The sequence below is a fragment of the Chenopodium quinoa genome, unplaced genomic scaffold, assembly GCF_001683475.1.
Source record: "Chenopodium quinoa cultivar QQ74 unplaced genomic scaffold, ASM168347v1, whole genome shotgun sequence".
Classification (NCBI taxonomy): Eukaryota; Viridiplantae; Streptophyta; class Magnoliopsida; order Caryophyllales; family Amaranthaceae; genus Chenopodium; species Chenopodium quinoa.
The window spans coordinates 3,981,605-4,000,552 of record NW_018743697.1 but is presented as its reverse complement, the minus strand read 5'-3'; the positions used below and the strand labels follow the sequence as shown (position 1 = coordinate 4,000,552).

At 33.1% G+C, this 18,948-nt stretch overlaps 2 protein-coding genes across 2 annotated transcripts; both read left to right on the top strand.

Moving 5' to 3' along the window:
* The first annotated feature begins 1,799 nt into the window (after positions 1–1,799).
* LOC110684349 (U-box domain-containing protein 35-like) lies at positions 1,800–5,988 on the top strand. Its single transcript, XM_021860797.1, has 8 exons — positions 1,800–2,144; positions 2,287–2,378; positions 2,464–2,585; positions 3,059–3,652; positions 3,793–3,964; positions 4,168–4,269; positions 4,366–4,782; positions 5,058–5,988. Exons 1-8 carry the CDS (start codon positions 1,976–1,978, stop codon positions 5,745–5,747), a joined length of 2,358 nt encoding a protein of 785 aa, XP_021716489.1. The 5' UTR covers positions 1,800–1,975; the 3' UTR covers positions 5,748–5,988.
* A 1,746-nt stretch (positions 5,989–7,734) lies between these two features.
* Positions 7,735–12,760, top strand: LOC110684500 (U-box domain-containing protein 35-like). Its single transcript, XM_021860955.1, has 12 exons — positions 7,735–8,226; positions 8,671–8,762; positions 8,902–9,023; positions 9,163–9,480; positions 9,676–9,831; positions 9,936–10,004; positions 10,145–10,321; positions 10,446–10,511; positions 10,757–10,847; positions 11,043–11,144; positions 11,258–11,671; positions 11,917–12,760. Exons 1-12 carry the CDS (start codon positions 8,058–8,060, stop codon positions 12,607–12,609), a joined length of 2,469 nt encoding a protein of 822 aa, XP_021716647.1. The 5' UTR covers positions 7,735–8,057; the 3' UTR covers positions 12,610–12,760.
* Positions 12,761–18,948: the final 6,188 nt, after the last annotated feature.

Genomic DNA, 18,948 nt, shown 5'->3' with positions numbered 1-18,948 from the left:
GCAACCAGCTCAAGCACTGCCAAAACCACCCTAGAAATCGAAACCCAACCAACCCAGAAATCGAAACCCAACCAACCCAAAAATAACAACCCGAGAAACCAAAAACCAACAAAATCGGGGCTAGGGCATGGGTGTTTCAAGGTTTTTCGGTTGCTAGGGTGTTTCAAGGATGGGTTAGGTGGGTTTTTTGGTGGCTGGAGTGTTTCAAGGTCGACGCAGGTGGGTTTTCCGATGGCTGGGGGTGCGACGGTGGTGATGGGATGGGGAGCCGGCGACAGTTCATGGTTACCAGTGGTGGGGCTGGGTTAGGGTTTTGATTTTTTTTTGAATGTTTCTTTTGTTTTTCAGTTTTACTTTTCCTTAGCCAATCAATGAATGCCACGTGTACTTGATGGGTCCTACTAACGGATTACATCCAAAAACCCGTTAGATACACTCCAAAATTTTTGTTTTCTCATCGGTACACCCAAGGTTTAGTCTTTTTCCCAACCGTGACTAACACCGTTAAAAAGTATTTCATTAAGTTAAAATAATTAAGGAAAAGACTATAATACCCCCTTTTAAATATCTAATGTCTCGATTTGCCTGTCGAAAATTGTTCAGTTAAAGTTTTGAAAGTCATGTTAGTCTTTAAGGATCTAAACCTCAAAATTAGAAAAAAAAATAGTGCAAATGTCTCATGTGCGTGTAAAAATATCTCGGTTTGCGTGCCATTACTTTTTTGTGATAGTAATTGTTCGTTTAATGTTTTAGGGGTCATTTTCACCCTTTAAGGGTCTCAATCGAACTCAAAATTGTAAAAAAATTAACGAAAATGTCTCGTTTTGCGTGTCATAACAAAACAAAAAAACAAATATCATGACGTGCAAAATGAGATATTTTTGTTAATTTTTTGACAATTTCGAGTTCGATTTAGACCCATTAAGGTTTAAAATGACTCCTAAAACCTTAACCGAACAATTATTATCACAAAAAAGTAATGACACGCAAATCGAGACATTTTTTGACACGCATATGAGACATTTATGTTATTTTTTTTTGCTAATTTCGAGGTTAATTTGAATCCTTAACGACTAGGACTCCAAAACTTTAACCGAACAATTTTCAACACGCAAATCGAGACTTTAGATGTTTAAAAGGGGTAATATAGTCTTTTCCTTAATTATTTTAACTTAATGAAATACTTATTAACGGTGTTAGTCACGGTTGGGAAAAGACCAAACCATAGGTGTACCGATGGGAAGACAAAAATTTTGAAGTGTATCAATGGGAAAAGTCAAAACCACGGGTGTACCAATGAGAATTTCCTTTTTTTTTTTTTTAAAGTAGTGTTATAATTAAAAATTTGAGATTATGTGGTATTATGATTCATTTTTTTAAAATTTTTTGGTGTTATTTTCTAATTTTTCCTAATAATAACATTAAAATTTCATAAAATATTAAAAATTCATTCAATGTTCATAGAAACTTTCTAGCTCTTATAATTAGAATAAATAACAAATAATAATATTTATACAAGTGGATAACAATAAGGTCAATAACAGGTACTGTTCCACCGTTATTTGGGTAAGATAAGATAAAATTAGAAGCCAACTTAATACAACCAAGAAATTCAAAAAAAGTGTTACTTGTATATATTATCATCCATAAATATTTATTCAAATATTTTTACTAAAATTAGTTGTAAAAAAACAGAACACTCCATGTCGGATAGATAATAGTGGTAAGACGTACGGTGTTTGTTTACTCCTATAGGAATGACATATATGAAATGAAATAATTGTAAAAGCTTCGCTTTTAATTAAGTTTCAATTATTTTTTTGGGAACAATTTCCCCCGAGTTTAGGGGAGTTAAAGAAACATTTGGTTGCTTCGCGAATCTAATTGAGAGAACGCGAAGCAACCAAGGAAGGAGAGAGAAAGAGAAGGGTGTAAGGAGGTATCATATCATATTATATCGTATCATATCATATGAATGGCTAAACCAGTTCAACCCATTGAATTGGGTCATAATGCTGTCGCGGTTGCCATTGATAAGGGCAAGAACAGCCAACAAGCTGTTAGATGGACTATTGATCATTTCTTGAAGGGAAAAGATTTTCAAGTTGTTCTTGTTCATGTTAAAACTCACCATTTTAATAACCGTGAGTTACCTTAATCTTAAGGCATTATTTATTATAATTTATATAAATTATATATTGGTGATAGTTGCATGAAATTTCATGATTTAAATTCATTTTTTGCACAAAATTTATTATTTTGGGTGTTATAAATTTGTATATACAGAGCTAGAATCTTCGACAACCGGTTTAGCCCCAACAGACTCCGATGTACAACAATTATTTCTTCCTTATCGAGGATTTTGTAGCCGAAAAGGGGTATGCAATACTTAATTTCTATTCGTAATACTTGAAATTTTGGGGTTGTTTTACAATGTTTGTCTAAAATGTTCTTCTATTGTAGATAGACGCGATGGAGGTAGTACTTCATGATATCGATGTTCCAAGTGCACTTGTTAACTATATCGAGCATAACAACCTTGGCAATATTGTTGTTGGGGCCTCGAATCGTAATGCTATCACAAGGTTGTTCCTTATTCAAGGTTGTTTATTTGTTCTTCATGACATCATTTAAGAATGTAAGATGAATTTGCTGAGGCTATTTCCTTATGTTTGTTTGCAAAATTGATATTTAGAAGGAAAACAGATCTTGAATGTATCGATGAATTCCTCGAGGTTATCATGTTTGGTTATATGAATTGAAAAGTTAAGCCAAAAAATAAGGTTACTTACATGTATGGTCTATTTTGTGAATAGAAAATTAAGAATTTAAAAACAATTTAAGGGAACTATAAAAAGTGTACCTCGTCCCTTCGGGAACATCTAATAAAATTGAAACGATACAATAAAAAGTGTACCTCAAAATCTATATGCTTGAATTAAAAAAAATTCTAGATTCGTCACTGACATAATTTTGCGCATTGCTATAAGAACTATACTACACATAATATTGCAAGACATGTGATTTTTATCATCGTTTCTCTTTGATATATATACAGGAGATTTAAAGCAGCAGATGTTCCAACCAGCCTTGAAAAATCAGCCCCTGATTTTTGTGCAGTATATGTGATATACAAAGGGAAGGTGCAATCGATGCGACCTTCAAACGTATGTCTAATGCCTACGGCCCCTATCGCGGCCACAGGACGGTCAAGTTTAAGCTCCGGAACCTCAACATACAGGACTAACAATTCCAAGACTAGTTTTGGCAATAGTAGTGTATCAAGTGGTACATCGCGGTCGAGCATGGTGCATTCGGAGAGGAATTACTCTTCCTCTAGTAACCCTGTTACGCCTGTTGGTGGTGCTGATATATCATCCATTTACCATCGAATGACACATGATCCTCACTACCTTAAACCACAAAGTATACGCAACAGTACTGAATCACCAAATAAGCAACGTGTGACATCTAATAGTCGTTACAATAATCCGAGAATTCGACATGAAATTGACTTCCCAAGTTACCAGCAGCAATATCCTTACTATAGTAGGAGCTCTGATAACTCCTCGAATAATTCTTCTACTTTATATCAAATTATGGGACAACCACCTCTTCCATATAGTAATACAAGCACAGATAATAACTCCAGGTAATGAAATTCGTCGAAAAATTCTATAGAGTACTTAATTTTTCTAGCAACGTGTTACAAACAAGGCGTAATTGTGTTGGATAGATCAAATTGTAGGCCTAATACAATTGAGTTTTGTGGATGATTGTGTTGGTATGCAGAAACTCACATTCTTATTCGAGTAGCGAAACCATTAGTACACCAGATAGATACAATCAAGGACGAAATCCTTCTTATTATGGTTCCAACCCCAATAGTTTTGAGTCTGCTACTTCTGTTGAATATAGTGAACAACAACCTAATTCAACCACGAGTTCCCAAAATTCATCCTCGGTAAGCTATTTGTTGTCATTTAAAAATCATTAGTCGCGTTATAACTAATATTATTTTGATGATATGTACATACCCCCTCTGTCTCTATTTGTTCTATAGTACGTAGAACAAATAGAGACAAGGAAGTACGGAGTATAAGGTAGGACTATGAGTAGATAAAAGTGATTGATGTCTCGATTTGTCTCTATTTTCTTTCTTTGAAGGATGAGCTAGAAGCTGAGATGGCGAGACTAAAGCTTGAAATAAAGAACACAATGGATCTTTATCATTCGATTTGCGAGCAAGCAAGTGTGGCAAAGCAACAGGTAGTTTAAGCATTTATAATATAATGCATTTGAGTTATATTTCAAACAATACAAACTAAAAGTCATGATTCAATTTATAACATCTTTTGTTCTTAGGCTGATTATATTCAAACTGGAGATGATGATATTGAGGAGATCAAGCTAGCAAGAGAGGCTGCATTGGTAGTAGCAGATCTAGAGCGGCTAAAATGCCAAGCCGCGATGGATGCAGCACAACTATCAGAACGATTAGTAGATATGGAGGGTCGAAAGAGAAAATTGGCCGAGAAGAAAGCTGCAAAACAGGATGAGGAAGATATAAGAAGATCAGGAAACAAATCAAGCCAATTAGTCAGTTATCGATTGTACTCGTTGAAAGAGATTGAAGTTGGAACTAATTACTTCTCTAGTTCGTTGAAGATTGGTGAAGGAGGGTATGGACCTGTGTACAAAGCCATACTTCAGCACACCCCTGTCGCGATCAAGGTTCTAAGGCCGAATGTATCCCAAGGACTAAAACAATTTCAACAAGAGGTAATGTAACAAATTAGTACTTATATCATGAGTTTAATAGATAATTGTGTCACGTTACAAAGTGATGAGGTTGCTCAAAGTCTGTTAACCTGTTAAAAGACCAACTCAACCAGAAGATTAAGCTGAACGTTGAGGCCTGAGATTATGTTTTATACTCTAACATAACCATCTCAAGTCGTGAAAGTAGAATTATACAATACTTTAAGGCACCAAAATGGATAGATAGTTATGAATTTATTTGATCCACTGAAAAATTGTTTGTAATTTTATTGTAGATCGAGGTGCTCGGACGAATGAGACACCCTAACATGGTACTCCTCCTAGGAGCATGTCCAGAGTACGGGTGCCTAGTATACGAGCACATGGAGAATGGAAGCCTAGAAGACAGATTGTTCCGAAAGAACAACACCCCTCCCATCCCTTGGAGAACTCGATTCAAGATTGCAGCCGAGATAGGAACATCCCTCCTCTTCCTACACGAGGCAAAGCCAGAGCCTATGGTACATAGGGACTTAAAACCGGCTAACATTCTCCTAGACTCGAACTACACGAGCAAGATAGGTGATGTAGGGTTGGCGCGATTAGTACCCCCAACAGTCGCGAATCAAATGACTCAATACCATTTGACAGCCGCGGCTGGTACATTTTGCTACATAGATCCAGAGTATCAACAAACAGGACAACTTGGTACAAAATCCGATATCTATTCATTAGGGATAATTTTGCTTCAGTTGCTCACTGCAAGGCATCCTATGGCATTGTCATACCATATGGAAGAGGCCATTGAGGCCGGTAAATTCGAGGAAATGCTCGATCCAGCCGTGTCTAATTGGCCCTTCCAAGAGGCTTTAGCAATGGCTCAATTGGCTCTCAAGTGTACCGAGCTTCGAAAGAAGGATAGACCTGATTTGGACTCCGTTGTTTTGCCGGAATTGACCCGGCTAAGAGATTTAACTATGAGTTAATAATTATTTCTCTCTTTTTCTCTTTTCCTTTTTACATTTTTGGGAAGTGAGATTATAGAAATTATCCTTTCCTCATCTTTAATCGTATACTCCGTATTGTAAACATTCTTGATCTTGTACGTAAACTTATTGCTTACTTTTGTACTGACTATTTATTTGTACATGAGGGATATACATCGCTCCACTTACGGAGATTTACACAATTTAACATATATAATCACATAGAACCTCCGTAACTCTAACCCGACTTACATTAATCATCTCAATTCCTTAAACTTTGCTTATTATACCATAAAAATAAAAGATTGCCTCTTTCTGTAGAAAATTTTATATATAAGTTGTGATTTTACATTCTTACTAGTTACATACAAGATTCACGTACTCAACTAAATAATACGAAGTATATTGTATTATATTATGAATTGATTATATTAATATCCTATTATTGTACAATAAAAAAAGTGATAAGATCGATCTTTCTTGGTAACGGAAGTATTCAACACACACGGTGTGTGAGGTAGAAAGACATTTACGCCATTCACATGTTGACCTAATCTACGTGTGCATCACATAAAATAACTAATACAAGTATATGTATAGATGATTGAATTGAGATACTCTGTGACCCTTAATTCAAATTTTGTTGTAACATACAAGTAATTGATTCAAATTATACTAGTGTAGGAACAATGATATATTGATATTGATTTTCCAATCAAATGAGAACCAGAATAAGAGCATAAAAAGTGAGGTATAGGGTACAATTATATATTCACCATCATTCAATACTTTGTAAAAAATTTCTCACCGCGAGAAAACATATAATCAAGTTGAAAATGGTATAGTGCACCCGGGTGCACCATGCGCATGGTGCACCCGGAAAGAACATTAGGCATATTTTAAAGAACATGGAAAAAAAAGAACATGCTAGTGTTTGAAAAAGAACATGCCTGTGTTTGACAAAAGAACATGTTTGTGTTTGACAAGAACGTGACATTACAAAGAACATAAAGTCTGTACAAAAAGAACATGTTATTTTTCATGGTTACTTGGGTGGTTAAACGTGTTTGAAAAATAACATTATATTTGATAAAAAAGAACATGTTCGTGTTTGACAAAGATATAGGTGATCATAGGACGGACCGGGGTAAGGTTAAAAAATCAGCTCACTTCTCGAGTCGGGCCAAGTTTTGGGCTGAAGTTTTTGTGCCCAAACCTGCCCAAAATGATCCGGCCGTGCGGGCTTTTCGGGTTGAGTAAAAAAAATCAACTAAAATACATAAAAACGCAATCCCAAACTCGCCCAAAAATTTAAATTTACGGGCTGGGTCCGATCCGATTTGGGGGCAAAAAAAATTCTGCCCAAAACCCGTCCAAAATCAAGTCGGGTCAGTCTAACTTTGATCACCTCTAACCAAAGAACATAAAGGCTTTACAAAAAAAACATGATAATACAGTAAAGAACATGTTCTTTTTTCTAGTTACTCGGGTGAATTTTATTATTATTTTTTTTTTAAATGTACATACATTAATGAACATATTGTATAATATAAAGAACATATATTTCAAACTCAAAGAACATAATAATCAAATTTAAAGAACATATTATGCTCATGTTCTTTATAAATATCTATAATGTTCATTTTTTCGTCCATGTTCTTTTAAATATACCTAATGTTCTTTCCGGGTGCACCATGCGCATGGTGCACCCGGGTGCACCAACCATACATTATAATCAAGTAACTCGAACTTGAGCTAGGAGTGCATATTTTATAGGGCTAAGATACATTATACAGTACAAAATGAATTGTGATTTGGTATAGAGATGGTAAGAATTTTAAAACAATGACAAAATTAGATATGGATAATTGGATATAGTTATAATTTTTTTTTGAAAACCATTGGATATAGTTATATATTTATGACTACTCATAATTTTTTCATGTTTTGCCAAATATAGACGTAAAATGAGATTTGTTCTCGCTTGACTCTAATAAATGATAAGTGTACAATAAAAATAGATATCTTAAGTTAAAAATGGAAAACTCATTTCCCGAATTTTTTTTTCACAGATTGAGAGAGAGAAAAGAAACTAAAGAGGAAAAAAAAAAGTTTGTAGATTGTAGAGAAAAAAAGGACGGAGGAGGAAAAAGGGTTGTTTGCAAAATTGAAATTTCAACTCAATTAATTAATTTTATTTGAGTTGAAATTTCATGCATTTTTTGGTTGAATTCTTGAATTTGCATATAAGATTGGGTAAAATATTAAAGGAAGCTGAAATTATTTATTGGTTTTGTATTAATTAGATTAATGGCTATACCGGAGCCCTTAGAATTGGGGCATAATAGTGTTGCCATTGCAATTGATAAGGGGAAGAATAGTCAATCAGCTGTACAATGGACCGTGGATCATTTTTTGAAAGGATCAAAAGACTTCACTGTTGTTCTTGTTCATGTTAAAACCCACAATTACCAATCTCGTAAGTATATTATTGTGTCGTTGGTGTTTTATTACTCTCTCTGTTTCTAAATAAATTAAATGATATTTTCATTACACAAGTTCTAACAAATGAAATTGCCATCTAAAATTTCATTAGAATTTAAATAATATTTTTAGTTTGTTATATATTTATATTTTTGATAAAAAAAAAAAATAAAAAATTGAATGATCAATGTCTAACCTTACAAAACAATATTAAAAAATTTACTTAGAAAGATATAGAATGAATAATATTTGAAAATAGATTTATTGACGAATTGACCTTTTGAAATCTACACATGTTTTGTTGTCTTGAGGGTGGTTTGAAGGTGTTCTACGCAAATCTATTTATTTATTTAGGTTATTCTATACTGCATTTATTTGATACATATGTATTGGTTCATTAAAAATTAGTGAGATGTTTTTGAAAGTTGGGTGTTTGCAGAAATGAATTATGGTCCAACTGGTTCAACCCCATCGGACTCTGAAGTGAAACAACTATTTCTTCCTTACCGTGGATATTGTGGTCGAAAAGGGGTAGATAATACACAATTTAAATTATATGTCAAATGTTCAAATATTTGCCATTAATATTTCTGGTTGAATACTCTTTTCCTATTAAAAAACTTTTAGAGACAGAGAAAGTAATAACTCGATTTATTATTTTCTTTATTAGATAAGTGCATACGAGGTGGTACTCCATGATATCGATGTGGCAAGTGCACTTATTAGTTACATTGCGGAACACTCCATTGGCAATATTGTTGTTGGCGCTTCCAATCTCAATGCTTTTACAAGGTCATCTTTGCTATCAATTTTCCCTTTATTATGTTTTATTAACTTGCTTATGAAATTTAATAGAGTATTATTAATTTATTATCAATAATTGAAAAAGAATATAAATGAAAATGGTGCCTTTTTTTTTCCTTTGAGATAGGAGGTTTAGGCCGCAAGATGTACCTACAAGTTTGGAAAAATCAGCACCAGACTTTTGCACTGTGTACGTTATCTACAAAGGAAAGATACACTCAATGCGTGCTTCTAATATTTGTCAAGTACCTTCTTCTAATTCCAACGCCAAAACCGCAAGGTCTAATAAGTCTGCAAGCTCCAAGTCTAGTTACAGCAATGGCGACGACAATCAATCCAACTTCTCGGGCCATTCGTCTTCTAGATCACAAGGATCTTCCAGATCGAAAGGTATGGGGCAATCAAATAGTCCATACAGAAGCACTAGAAATGATAATGCCCCCAGGTAAATGATTAATGATCGAGTTTATTTAAACTCTTTCTACTGAATTTACCATACTGGTATAAAAAAAAAAATAGGCGACATATTAGACTTCCTATCTGGTTGTTTACATTCTTTACAACTATTGACACAAACATGACTATACATTAAGTTACCACGCTTAGTCATCTAATCACCTACTCGATCATTGTCTTCCAGATCGCAAGGTACGGGGCGTCCAACTAGTCCATACAACAACCCTGCTAGTCCATATAACCACCCTGCTAGTCCATACAACAACCGTATAGGTAGTCCATACAACAGCCCTATAGGTAGTCCATACAACAACACAAGAGAAGACAATGCCTACAACAGGTAATTTAAATGTTCTAATGATTGAGTTTGTTTATAGTCTCTCTATTTACTATAATTAATAACATGAAATTGAGTATGAGATCCTTTGATGATTTACCTTCTAGATCTCAAGGTATGGAGCAACCAACTACTCGTCCTCATAACGCCAACAATAACTTCGACAACCCCTCTAGGTAGTACGAAAATTAAGTTTGTTTTGAGCTTCCCTCGTAGATTTGGTGATTATCAACATAGATAGATTGTTATATGCACCCAGGTATATGGTACACTCAAGGGTTTTTATTTGTTCATTTGATGATAAAATGAGCAATAATCATCGAAATGAGCAAAAAATACTCTTGAGTGCACCGTGCACCTGGGTATATAAAACAATTTCTAATCAACATGACCTCAAAAAATTTAAGCAATTTGGTTGTTTATCTTTTAGATCACCGGATAAAGGGCAACCTTCTAAACATCGACACAGCTCAAGCTTTGAAAATTCATTGCGGTAAGAATATTTGAACGATCCTTTCTATAACTTAATTATCTTCTATAACATAAGGTAGCTTTTATAAAAAAAAAAAAAAAAAAAAAAACTTTGATTTGAGCTCATTTGAACTTTCATCTTGTAGACTTCAAAACATGGGGCAACCACCTACACATCCACACAACAATAATAGCTTCGATAATTCTCCAAGGTTTGTAATGTTTTGTTGAATTTCTTCAAAAATTTCTTTGCAATATGTTTGACAAAATTGACTCAGTCAATAGTTCAAAAAACAAAAACAAAAAAAAATCCATATACTACCTTCATTTCATGTTATTTGCAACTTTGGAACATTTTATATATCACAAATGATACCTCTAACTTGCAAAAATATGAAACGACTATATAATGCCTTAAGTTCACAAATTCAATGGATCCCTACGATTATGTTTGCAGGAACCATAATCGACAGGGTAGCGGCGGCAAGCCTAGTGAAAACAATGAGCCACGTCCTCGAACATTGTCAAGAAGTCAAAGCTTCACTTCGGTAAGCATTACTAACCTCGAACATGGTCAAGTGTTAGGATTTACATTATAATTATTCACATGCCTAGGAAAACTGTTCCGTAAAGTATCAAATGACACCCTTACTAGTGAAACATACCGTAATTTTAACATCACTAATCTTGTATGATTCTTAATAACAAGCTAATTTAAGCGATCTATTTGGTTTTTTATAAAGGATGAGCTGGATGATGAAATGAGGCAATTGAAGCTCGAAATAAAGCAAACAATGGAACTCTATCATACAATATGCAAGCAATCTACAACGGCAAAGCAACATGTATGTTCGATCATAAGAAACATTTTAAGCAAATTTCTTGTAATATTATTGTAACATATTATTACACTGTACTATAAGATCTAATTTTTATGATTTTTTTGTTGGTTTTTAAGGATGAGCTTCTTCAAAGTATAGGAAATGAAGATAGCATTGAGAATATAAAGCTAGCAAGAGAAGGCGCGATGATTGTGGCAGAATTAGAACGACAAAAGTGTCAAGCAGCATTGAACGCAGCACAGATGACAGAACGATTAATCGAAATGGAGACTCGAAAGAGAAAAATTGTGGAGGAGAGAGCCGCTAAACAAGAAGAGAATGGACAGAGAGCAAGAAGTGCTAGCCAAGTTAGCCATCGAGAATACACCTTTAAGGAGATTGAAGTTGCAACGAATAATTTCTCGGCTACATTGAAAATCGGCGAAGGAGGGTATGGACCTGTGTATCGAGCTGTCCTTCAGCATACCCCTGTTGCAATCAAGGTTTTGAGGCCGGATGCATCACAAGGACTTAAGCAATTTCAACAAGAGGTAGTCGGTTTACCAAAACTATATGTGAAAAGAGTATAAAAAATATTTCTGGACCTCAACTATCAGCTTATAGTATATGATATCAAGAGTTACTGTGACAAAGGTCAAGGCATAAAAGATATTTATGGGCCTTGGCCAACAGTTTAAGTTTTTGGTTGAATACACGATTATTATTTGTAGACGGAGAGAAATAGATAAACAGTTTTACTCAACCTGATGTTAATTATTCTGCATTGTTGTAACAGATTGAAGTGCTAGGACGAATTAGACATCCAAACATGGTACTTCTCCTAGGAGCCTGTGCGGAGTATGGGTGCCTCGTGTACGAGTACATGGAGAATGGGAGTTTAGAAGACAGACTGTTCTGCAGGAACAATACACCTCCCATACCTTGGAAGACTAGATTCAAGATTGCAGCAGAGGTAGGAAGCGCGCTTTTATTCTTGCACGAGGCCAAGCCAGAGCCAATGGTACACCGCGATCTCAAGCCAGCAAACATCCTCCTAGACGGGAACTACACAAGCAAGATCGCCGATGTAGGACTAGCAAGACTAGTCCCACCAGCAGTGGCAAACCAAATAACACAGTACCACATGACAGCTGCAGCAGGAACATTCTGTTACATAGATCCAGAGTATCAGCAAACAGGAAAACTCGGGACAAAGTCCGATGTTTATTCACTAGGAATCATGCTGCTACAACTTATCACGGCAAGACCTCCTATGGCATTGTCTTACCATGTTGAAGAAGCTATAGATGAAGGGACTTTCAGCGAAATGCTCGATCCGTTGATCCCGGATTGGCCTGTTGAGGAGGCCTTGTCACTTGCTAAATTGGCTCTCAAGTGTAGTGAGATTAGGAAGAAGGATAGACCACATTTGGATTCTGTTGTATTGCCAGAATTAATTCGGTTGAGAGATTTTGCATTCAAATTATAACTTGAGGGTGGAAATTTTAACATGTTGTAGCAGAAGTCTTTTGTAAATCAATAAAGATCAGAGTATAAAGTAGGTGAAAAAAATGCATGTTTGTTATACTTTTAAATGGAGATGTTCTAGTCACAAAATTGTATAGTGATTATTTTTGAAGTAACCCTCTTAAGTAGGCTTTGTTTTCTTCAACTTATATTTATTAACTCTAAATTATTTTTGATACATTTAATTTATGGTAACTAAAAATAAATTATTTTGCTAAATATAATAATTATGTTTCATGAATTTCGATCTTTTTATTTACATGAGAACTTAAATAATTTTTACTAATTAAAATTTATTTAATTTTTACTTGTTTACAATTATATTTGTTCTTGGATCTTATTGAACTTTACGGATTAAATCTGATTTTGATGAAATTAACTTAATTTAACTAAACTTGAATTATTTTGACTATATATGAAATATTAATCAAGGTGAAGATAACATGGCTACTTAAATAGTCTTAAATTAAAATACGTACTCCATCACTCTTGTTTGATGTTTATCCTATTTTCCCAAAAAAAATTTAATATAGTTTTCAATTCAATATTGTAAGTTAACTATTTCAACCTCTGTAAAACAAAAAATTCTAATAAGCTTAGTGCATACTGAGAAATCAAAAGTCATGAGCAGTCTAGCGAAATCTTACATGATTATGTTTTGAATTTAAGTATTGGATACTACTATTTTTATTAATTAGATTCTCTCTCAAGATTCCAATAGGCCAAATAAAAATCACAAAAGGAGTTTTTTTTTTTTTTACAAAGTAAGAAATTCTCAGAGTTTTTAGGTAAGCATTTTTTTCCAAAAGGGCTACAACAAATTATGTCGTCACTTTTAAATGGATATAAAGAGATATGTTATTACATGACAAACATAGCCTATATGAAATAATTCTTTATTTGATTCAATATGTTATGTATTTGTTAAATTCAAATATATTTTGTAAATGCCGTGTGAGATTTTTTTTTACTGAATTGATTTTACTTAAAAAAAAAAAAAAAAAATTTGATTTTTAACATGCCCGCCAAGTAGCTATTTAAAAAAATAATAATCATGTATTCATGTTCTCAACTATTTAGGCAACTTTTTTTTTAGTAAGTATAGTTACCTAAAAATACAAGTATAATGTTCAACCACATAGCTTATAGGCCCAAAACCCATATACATAAAGCCCAAATCCAGTTGTATATCTCCTTTCAGCATGAGATAAACGCCTATAGTCTATAGACCTATAGTCCAAATAAAACACCATTGTAGAAGACTAGTTTGACGTAACAAATAATCGTACTATATTTTAAAAGCTTGCACATAAAATACGTAGTATATGAATTACAATCTAAGTACTCCGTATGTGACAATGACAATAAAAATTTCAGAATGTCCCAAGTATTTCTTGGAAATGTTTTAAGCTGCAATTAAATAATAGTAGTAGTAAAAAAAAGAAATAAAATGTGTGGACCGTCGGCCTTGTACGACGAACTTACGGCATTGTGTCACCTGTCTTAGGATTCTTAGGCCTTTGGACAACACAAAAAGTACAGTGTGGCTTACATTTACTTCAGTACACCGGTGCAACGAACAATTTGTGGACCGCTTCTCACTTCTTATGCATTATGCATGTACATTTCGAGGCCTTCCCATGTGCTTTTCCGGCCTTCCCCTTGAATAAAGATCCAATGTTTGTAATTTATGTTGTTTTATATGAAGACTTGTGATTGTGATTCTATACGGTAATAATGTGTACGAGATTCAATTTTTTATACGAATATATTATTTTAATTTATTATTAAACTTTTTTTATGAAGACTTGTGATTTTGATTCGGCAGTAGAGTAGTGAGATATGTATGAAATTCAATCCTACATTCTTTATAAGCATTGTAGACTTGATGTCATACTATACAATTAAGTGTATTCTCTAGCTAATGATGTTGAATGTGTTAGTACTTGGCGTTGTAGAGATGTCATACAAATTATGATATCTACCAATATATAATGTTTTACTTTATTTCTTATACTAACTCCATTAAATATTACGTGCAACTTTGAAATATTTTATATCTCACAAATAATAACCTAAAGCTACATATAACGTTTAACGGAGGTAATAAGTATTTAACCCGTCTATCTCATGTATATTACTTGGTATTTAAAATCTTTTGTGATATTATACGTGGGATTGTGGGAGTGGTTTAACCCCACAGGCCCACACCACACCTTGTAGCTCAAATAATTCAACATATAATCATCAATTATTGTGAATGATACAAAAACCATGCTTGAAAAAGAAAAGTGATGGAGAAAAGAAGTCCTAACTTACCTTTTACTCTTTTTTAAAGTTAAATGAAGATAACAGACTGAAATAAAATAGATCAATAATTTCCCTAACAAAGATCAATAAAAGAATTTCCTAAACGATAATAGGAAAGAAAAAAAAAATAGAGAGCCTTGTTTTCTCTTTCTCTTTCCCTTTGCTTAATGTGGAGCTACCACAGCAGTAATGAGCTGAGCTGTCCTTGAAAAGACAAGTTCCCCATAATATATACTCCATATTTAGCTTCTTAAATTAAACTTTTATTTTTAGGAATTCTTAAACAAATTTTGTTATTTAATTTTCAAATATATAACTAGTACAAATGAAACAATATACTTCAATTCGTGCTACTTAATTAGTATTCAGCTCACACAAAATGAATTTTTTATACCTAAATAATAAAAATTAGTTGTAAAAGATGATAGATATTATAGGATTACGATAATATTTATAGCAGAACTAGGATATATTTATATATTATTGTGAAGAAAATTTAATTTAATGTCTTAAGTACGTACAATATCACGATATCTCCCTTAATTGAATTTTACCAATCAATTGATATCTATAAAGACAATGCAAACAATTACAAATAGATCTCTATGTAGAGGAAATAATAGCTATAATAGATCTGTAAAATTGATTGCTAATTAGCATAATTACAAGTTTGCTTAAAAAATATGATTACAAATGATTTTGTAGTTCATGTCTATGGGGCCATGGCTAATGATGCATGCTAAAATAATCAATAAAAGTAGTCAATTTTGACTACACAAGTGGACCATGTGCCTTCTTTTTACGATCAAATGAAATTACAACCATCAACGTCCAGCAACATGCATATGAGAATGAGAACGTACAGGACTCTTTAGTATTTACTGGTTGTAATCTTAACTATATAAACATTAAATGTACAATGATATACATAATAACATATGCTAATTTATGATAATTTATCGGAGTAATATATAATACGGAGTATCTTATTAAATTTATAAAATCGAGTAAAGATTAGTTTTTGCTGTATTTAATAATGAAATTGATCAACAATTTTGCGTCATTAGTGGTCAAATTTTGCAAAATTAACTAGTATTTTGGCTCGTTCAATGCACGGGTTATAATATAGGTTATTTTTATATAAATGTATGCTTTTCAATAGTTGAAACTACGAAGTTATTGTTACATGACTTTTGAAGTAAATGCTGTGAAAACCATATTTTTTTTTTTGGTTAAGTAGATATAATTGAGAAAGAATAATTAAATTAGTTAAGTATATATACATGAATATTGTAGAATATAAAATGACATATTAGTTTAAGCTATATTTTAAGTTTAAGAGATAAGACTATTTTTATTATACTTCATATGTTTATGTAATAGTTAATTCAACTTTATTCTATCATGATAGAAATTAAACACTTCATTTTCTTACTTAAATGTGCAAGTTACGGAATGCACAAAGACTTTAACATTATGTAATATTTTAATTTAATTTTTTTAATATTAAAAAGGTAAGGGAAGTAACATTTGCATATGAGTGAGTTGTGAGGACATGTGGCATACGAATAAGTTGTGAGGACATGTGGTATATGAATGATTGTGGATTGAGTTTTTAAATACCAAGTATAGATAGATATAGATTAGTTATACGTTTATACTAAGCTCTAATCACTTAAGTTATTACTCACCCTCGATACAAGTTTTTTTTTTTTTTTTTTTTTTTTTGGAAGGAAGTACTCCATATAACTTAGAGACGTGGAGTGGAGGGAACTCCTTAATTTTTTTTCCCTAGTAATTAATATTAATATTCTAATTAAATACCTTTCTGAAAGGGAAAATAATATTCTTTCCCTCATTCCAAGGCTAGCCCAACTCTAGGAAAAAAAAAGTCAACAAAAACAAGAAATAAATAGAAGTGAAGTAGGTAGTGCAACACCAACTATGCAAATCTGAAATTACTCTAAGTCTCTAATATATGGAGTACATACAAAATTCAAACATAAATTTTTATTTAAAAAAAAGTACCAACTCCTATAAATAAACAAATAACGCCAGCACTTGGATCAGCAAACTGTTCCCAAGAATTTATGATGATCCATAAATATAATTATCTACACATTACCCCACCTTAATCAATTATACTTAACCAAATCCACATTTCTACAATTCTACTACTTCTACTTCTTCATTTTTCTCCTCCTCCTCAATTTTTTCCCTCTAAAACTTCTTCATAGAATAAAATCCTTGATTACATATTAACAACTTTACCTAGTCCATTGACATCCCTAGCGCGACGAGTAACATTACTCGTCGCGTTGCATTAGCCCTTTAAGATATAGAAGTACGAACTAGACACAACACGAAAACAAAAAAAATAATAAAAAAATGGAGAATTTCAGATCTATGTCATGTAGAGAAGGAAGAATGCAAATGGAGAATTGTAACAACAACAACAATGGAGGTGGAAAATTGAGTGGACCGCCGACAAGTATGCAAGATCTAAGATCTTATAGTACTTCATATGCTTCTAATTATATGCAAGTTCATCCTCAACCTTCAAACAAAGATTCAAAAGGTAATCATAATAATAATAATGATCATAAGAAAAACAAGGGGTTTGGATCAACTTCATACTCGAATTCATCGACGAAAGGGTGGAGTTTAACTGATCCAGAACTTCAAAGGAAGAAGAGGGTTGCTAGTTATAAAGTTTATGCAGTTGAAGGTAAAATGAAAGGTTCTTTTAGGAAGAGTTTTAGATGGATTAAGCATACTTGCTCTCAAGTTGTACATGGTTGGCGCTGATTTTTATTTTATTTCAATTTCTTCTCTTTTTATGTTTATTTTTAGTTTTATTTTGTTGTTTTTGTTTTAGTATTGTGTTAATGATGAGATTAAATTGTGTTGTTTCATTTGTATGATTATTATTATGAAGATGGTTGAAATGTTGATGTGTTATTTCTTTTTTCTTATACACAAATTATTTAATTTGATTGATTGAATTTTTTTTATATATAAAAAAAGGAAAAATACAAGTTAATCTGCTAGATAAACGAATTTTCGTTAATCTGATGGCATTTTTGTAAATATATTGAAAAAGCAGGGTAATTACTATTTGTTTTTTGCTTTTACTATTTGGTGATACTTTTGGTGAGCTGTTCAATTACTATTTGCGTTTTGCTTTTACTATTTGGTGAGAAAATTACACATGTACCCCTAAACTAGTACATGAAAAGGCGCATATACCCCTCCACTAGTACTTGAAAAGATAATTATATCCCTAGAATTTGTTTATCTGGGGAATTGACTGGGTATTGCTCAAAAAAAAAATTGACTGAAGATATTTTGGGGATAATAATGAATCTTTGCTAGGTGTTTTGATAATATGATCATGGGCGGAGCTAGAAGGGGACATGTGGGGACACTTGTCCCCCCATTTTCAAAAAAAAAATTTAAAAAAAAAAAAATTAAAGAAAAAAAATTAAAAAAAAAACTGAAGTGAGACAGAAAGAAGAAGAAAAGAAATTGCAAAACTAAACCCTAACTTTCACAATTCTCAATTTCTCTCTCTTCGAAGTTCGAAAGTTGGAGACTTAGAGTTCTCAGGCAGTCAGGCTCGTCGGCGGCACTTCGTTGGTTCGTTCGCGTCTTCTCCCGTCCAGTGGCGGTGTCGGGTGTCTTGCTGTCTTCGGTCTTCCGCCCTTTATTGGCTCCACCCCTGCTCCCGTCGCCGGTTCTGTTCACCCAAATCACCAGTTCGCGACTTGGAGTTCGACAGACGACAGTTCGTGTCGCCGGTGTGCGGTGTCGGTGTTGGTGGCGGGTGTCTTGCTGTCTTCGGTCTTCCGGTCTTCGCTAGACCCAATTCACCCAAATCAATGGAGGTATGTAAATCTGAATTTCAACTTATTACTTGTTTAATTGATGAAATTGTTGTATATATCAACTTATTACTTGTTAGTCTTTTTTAATTTCGATTGAGAATTAT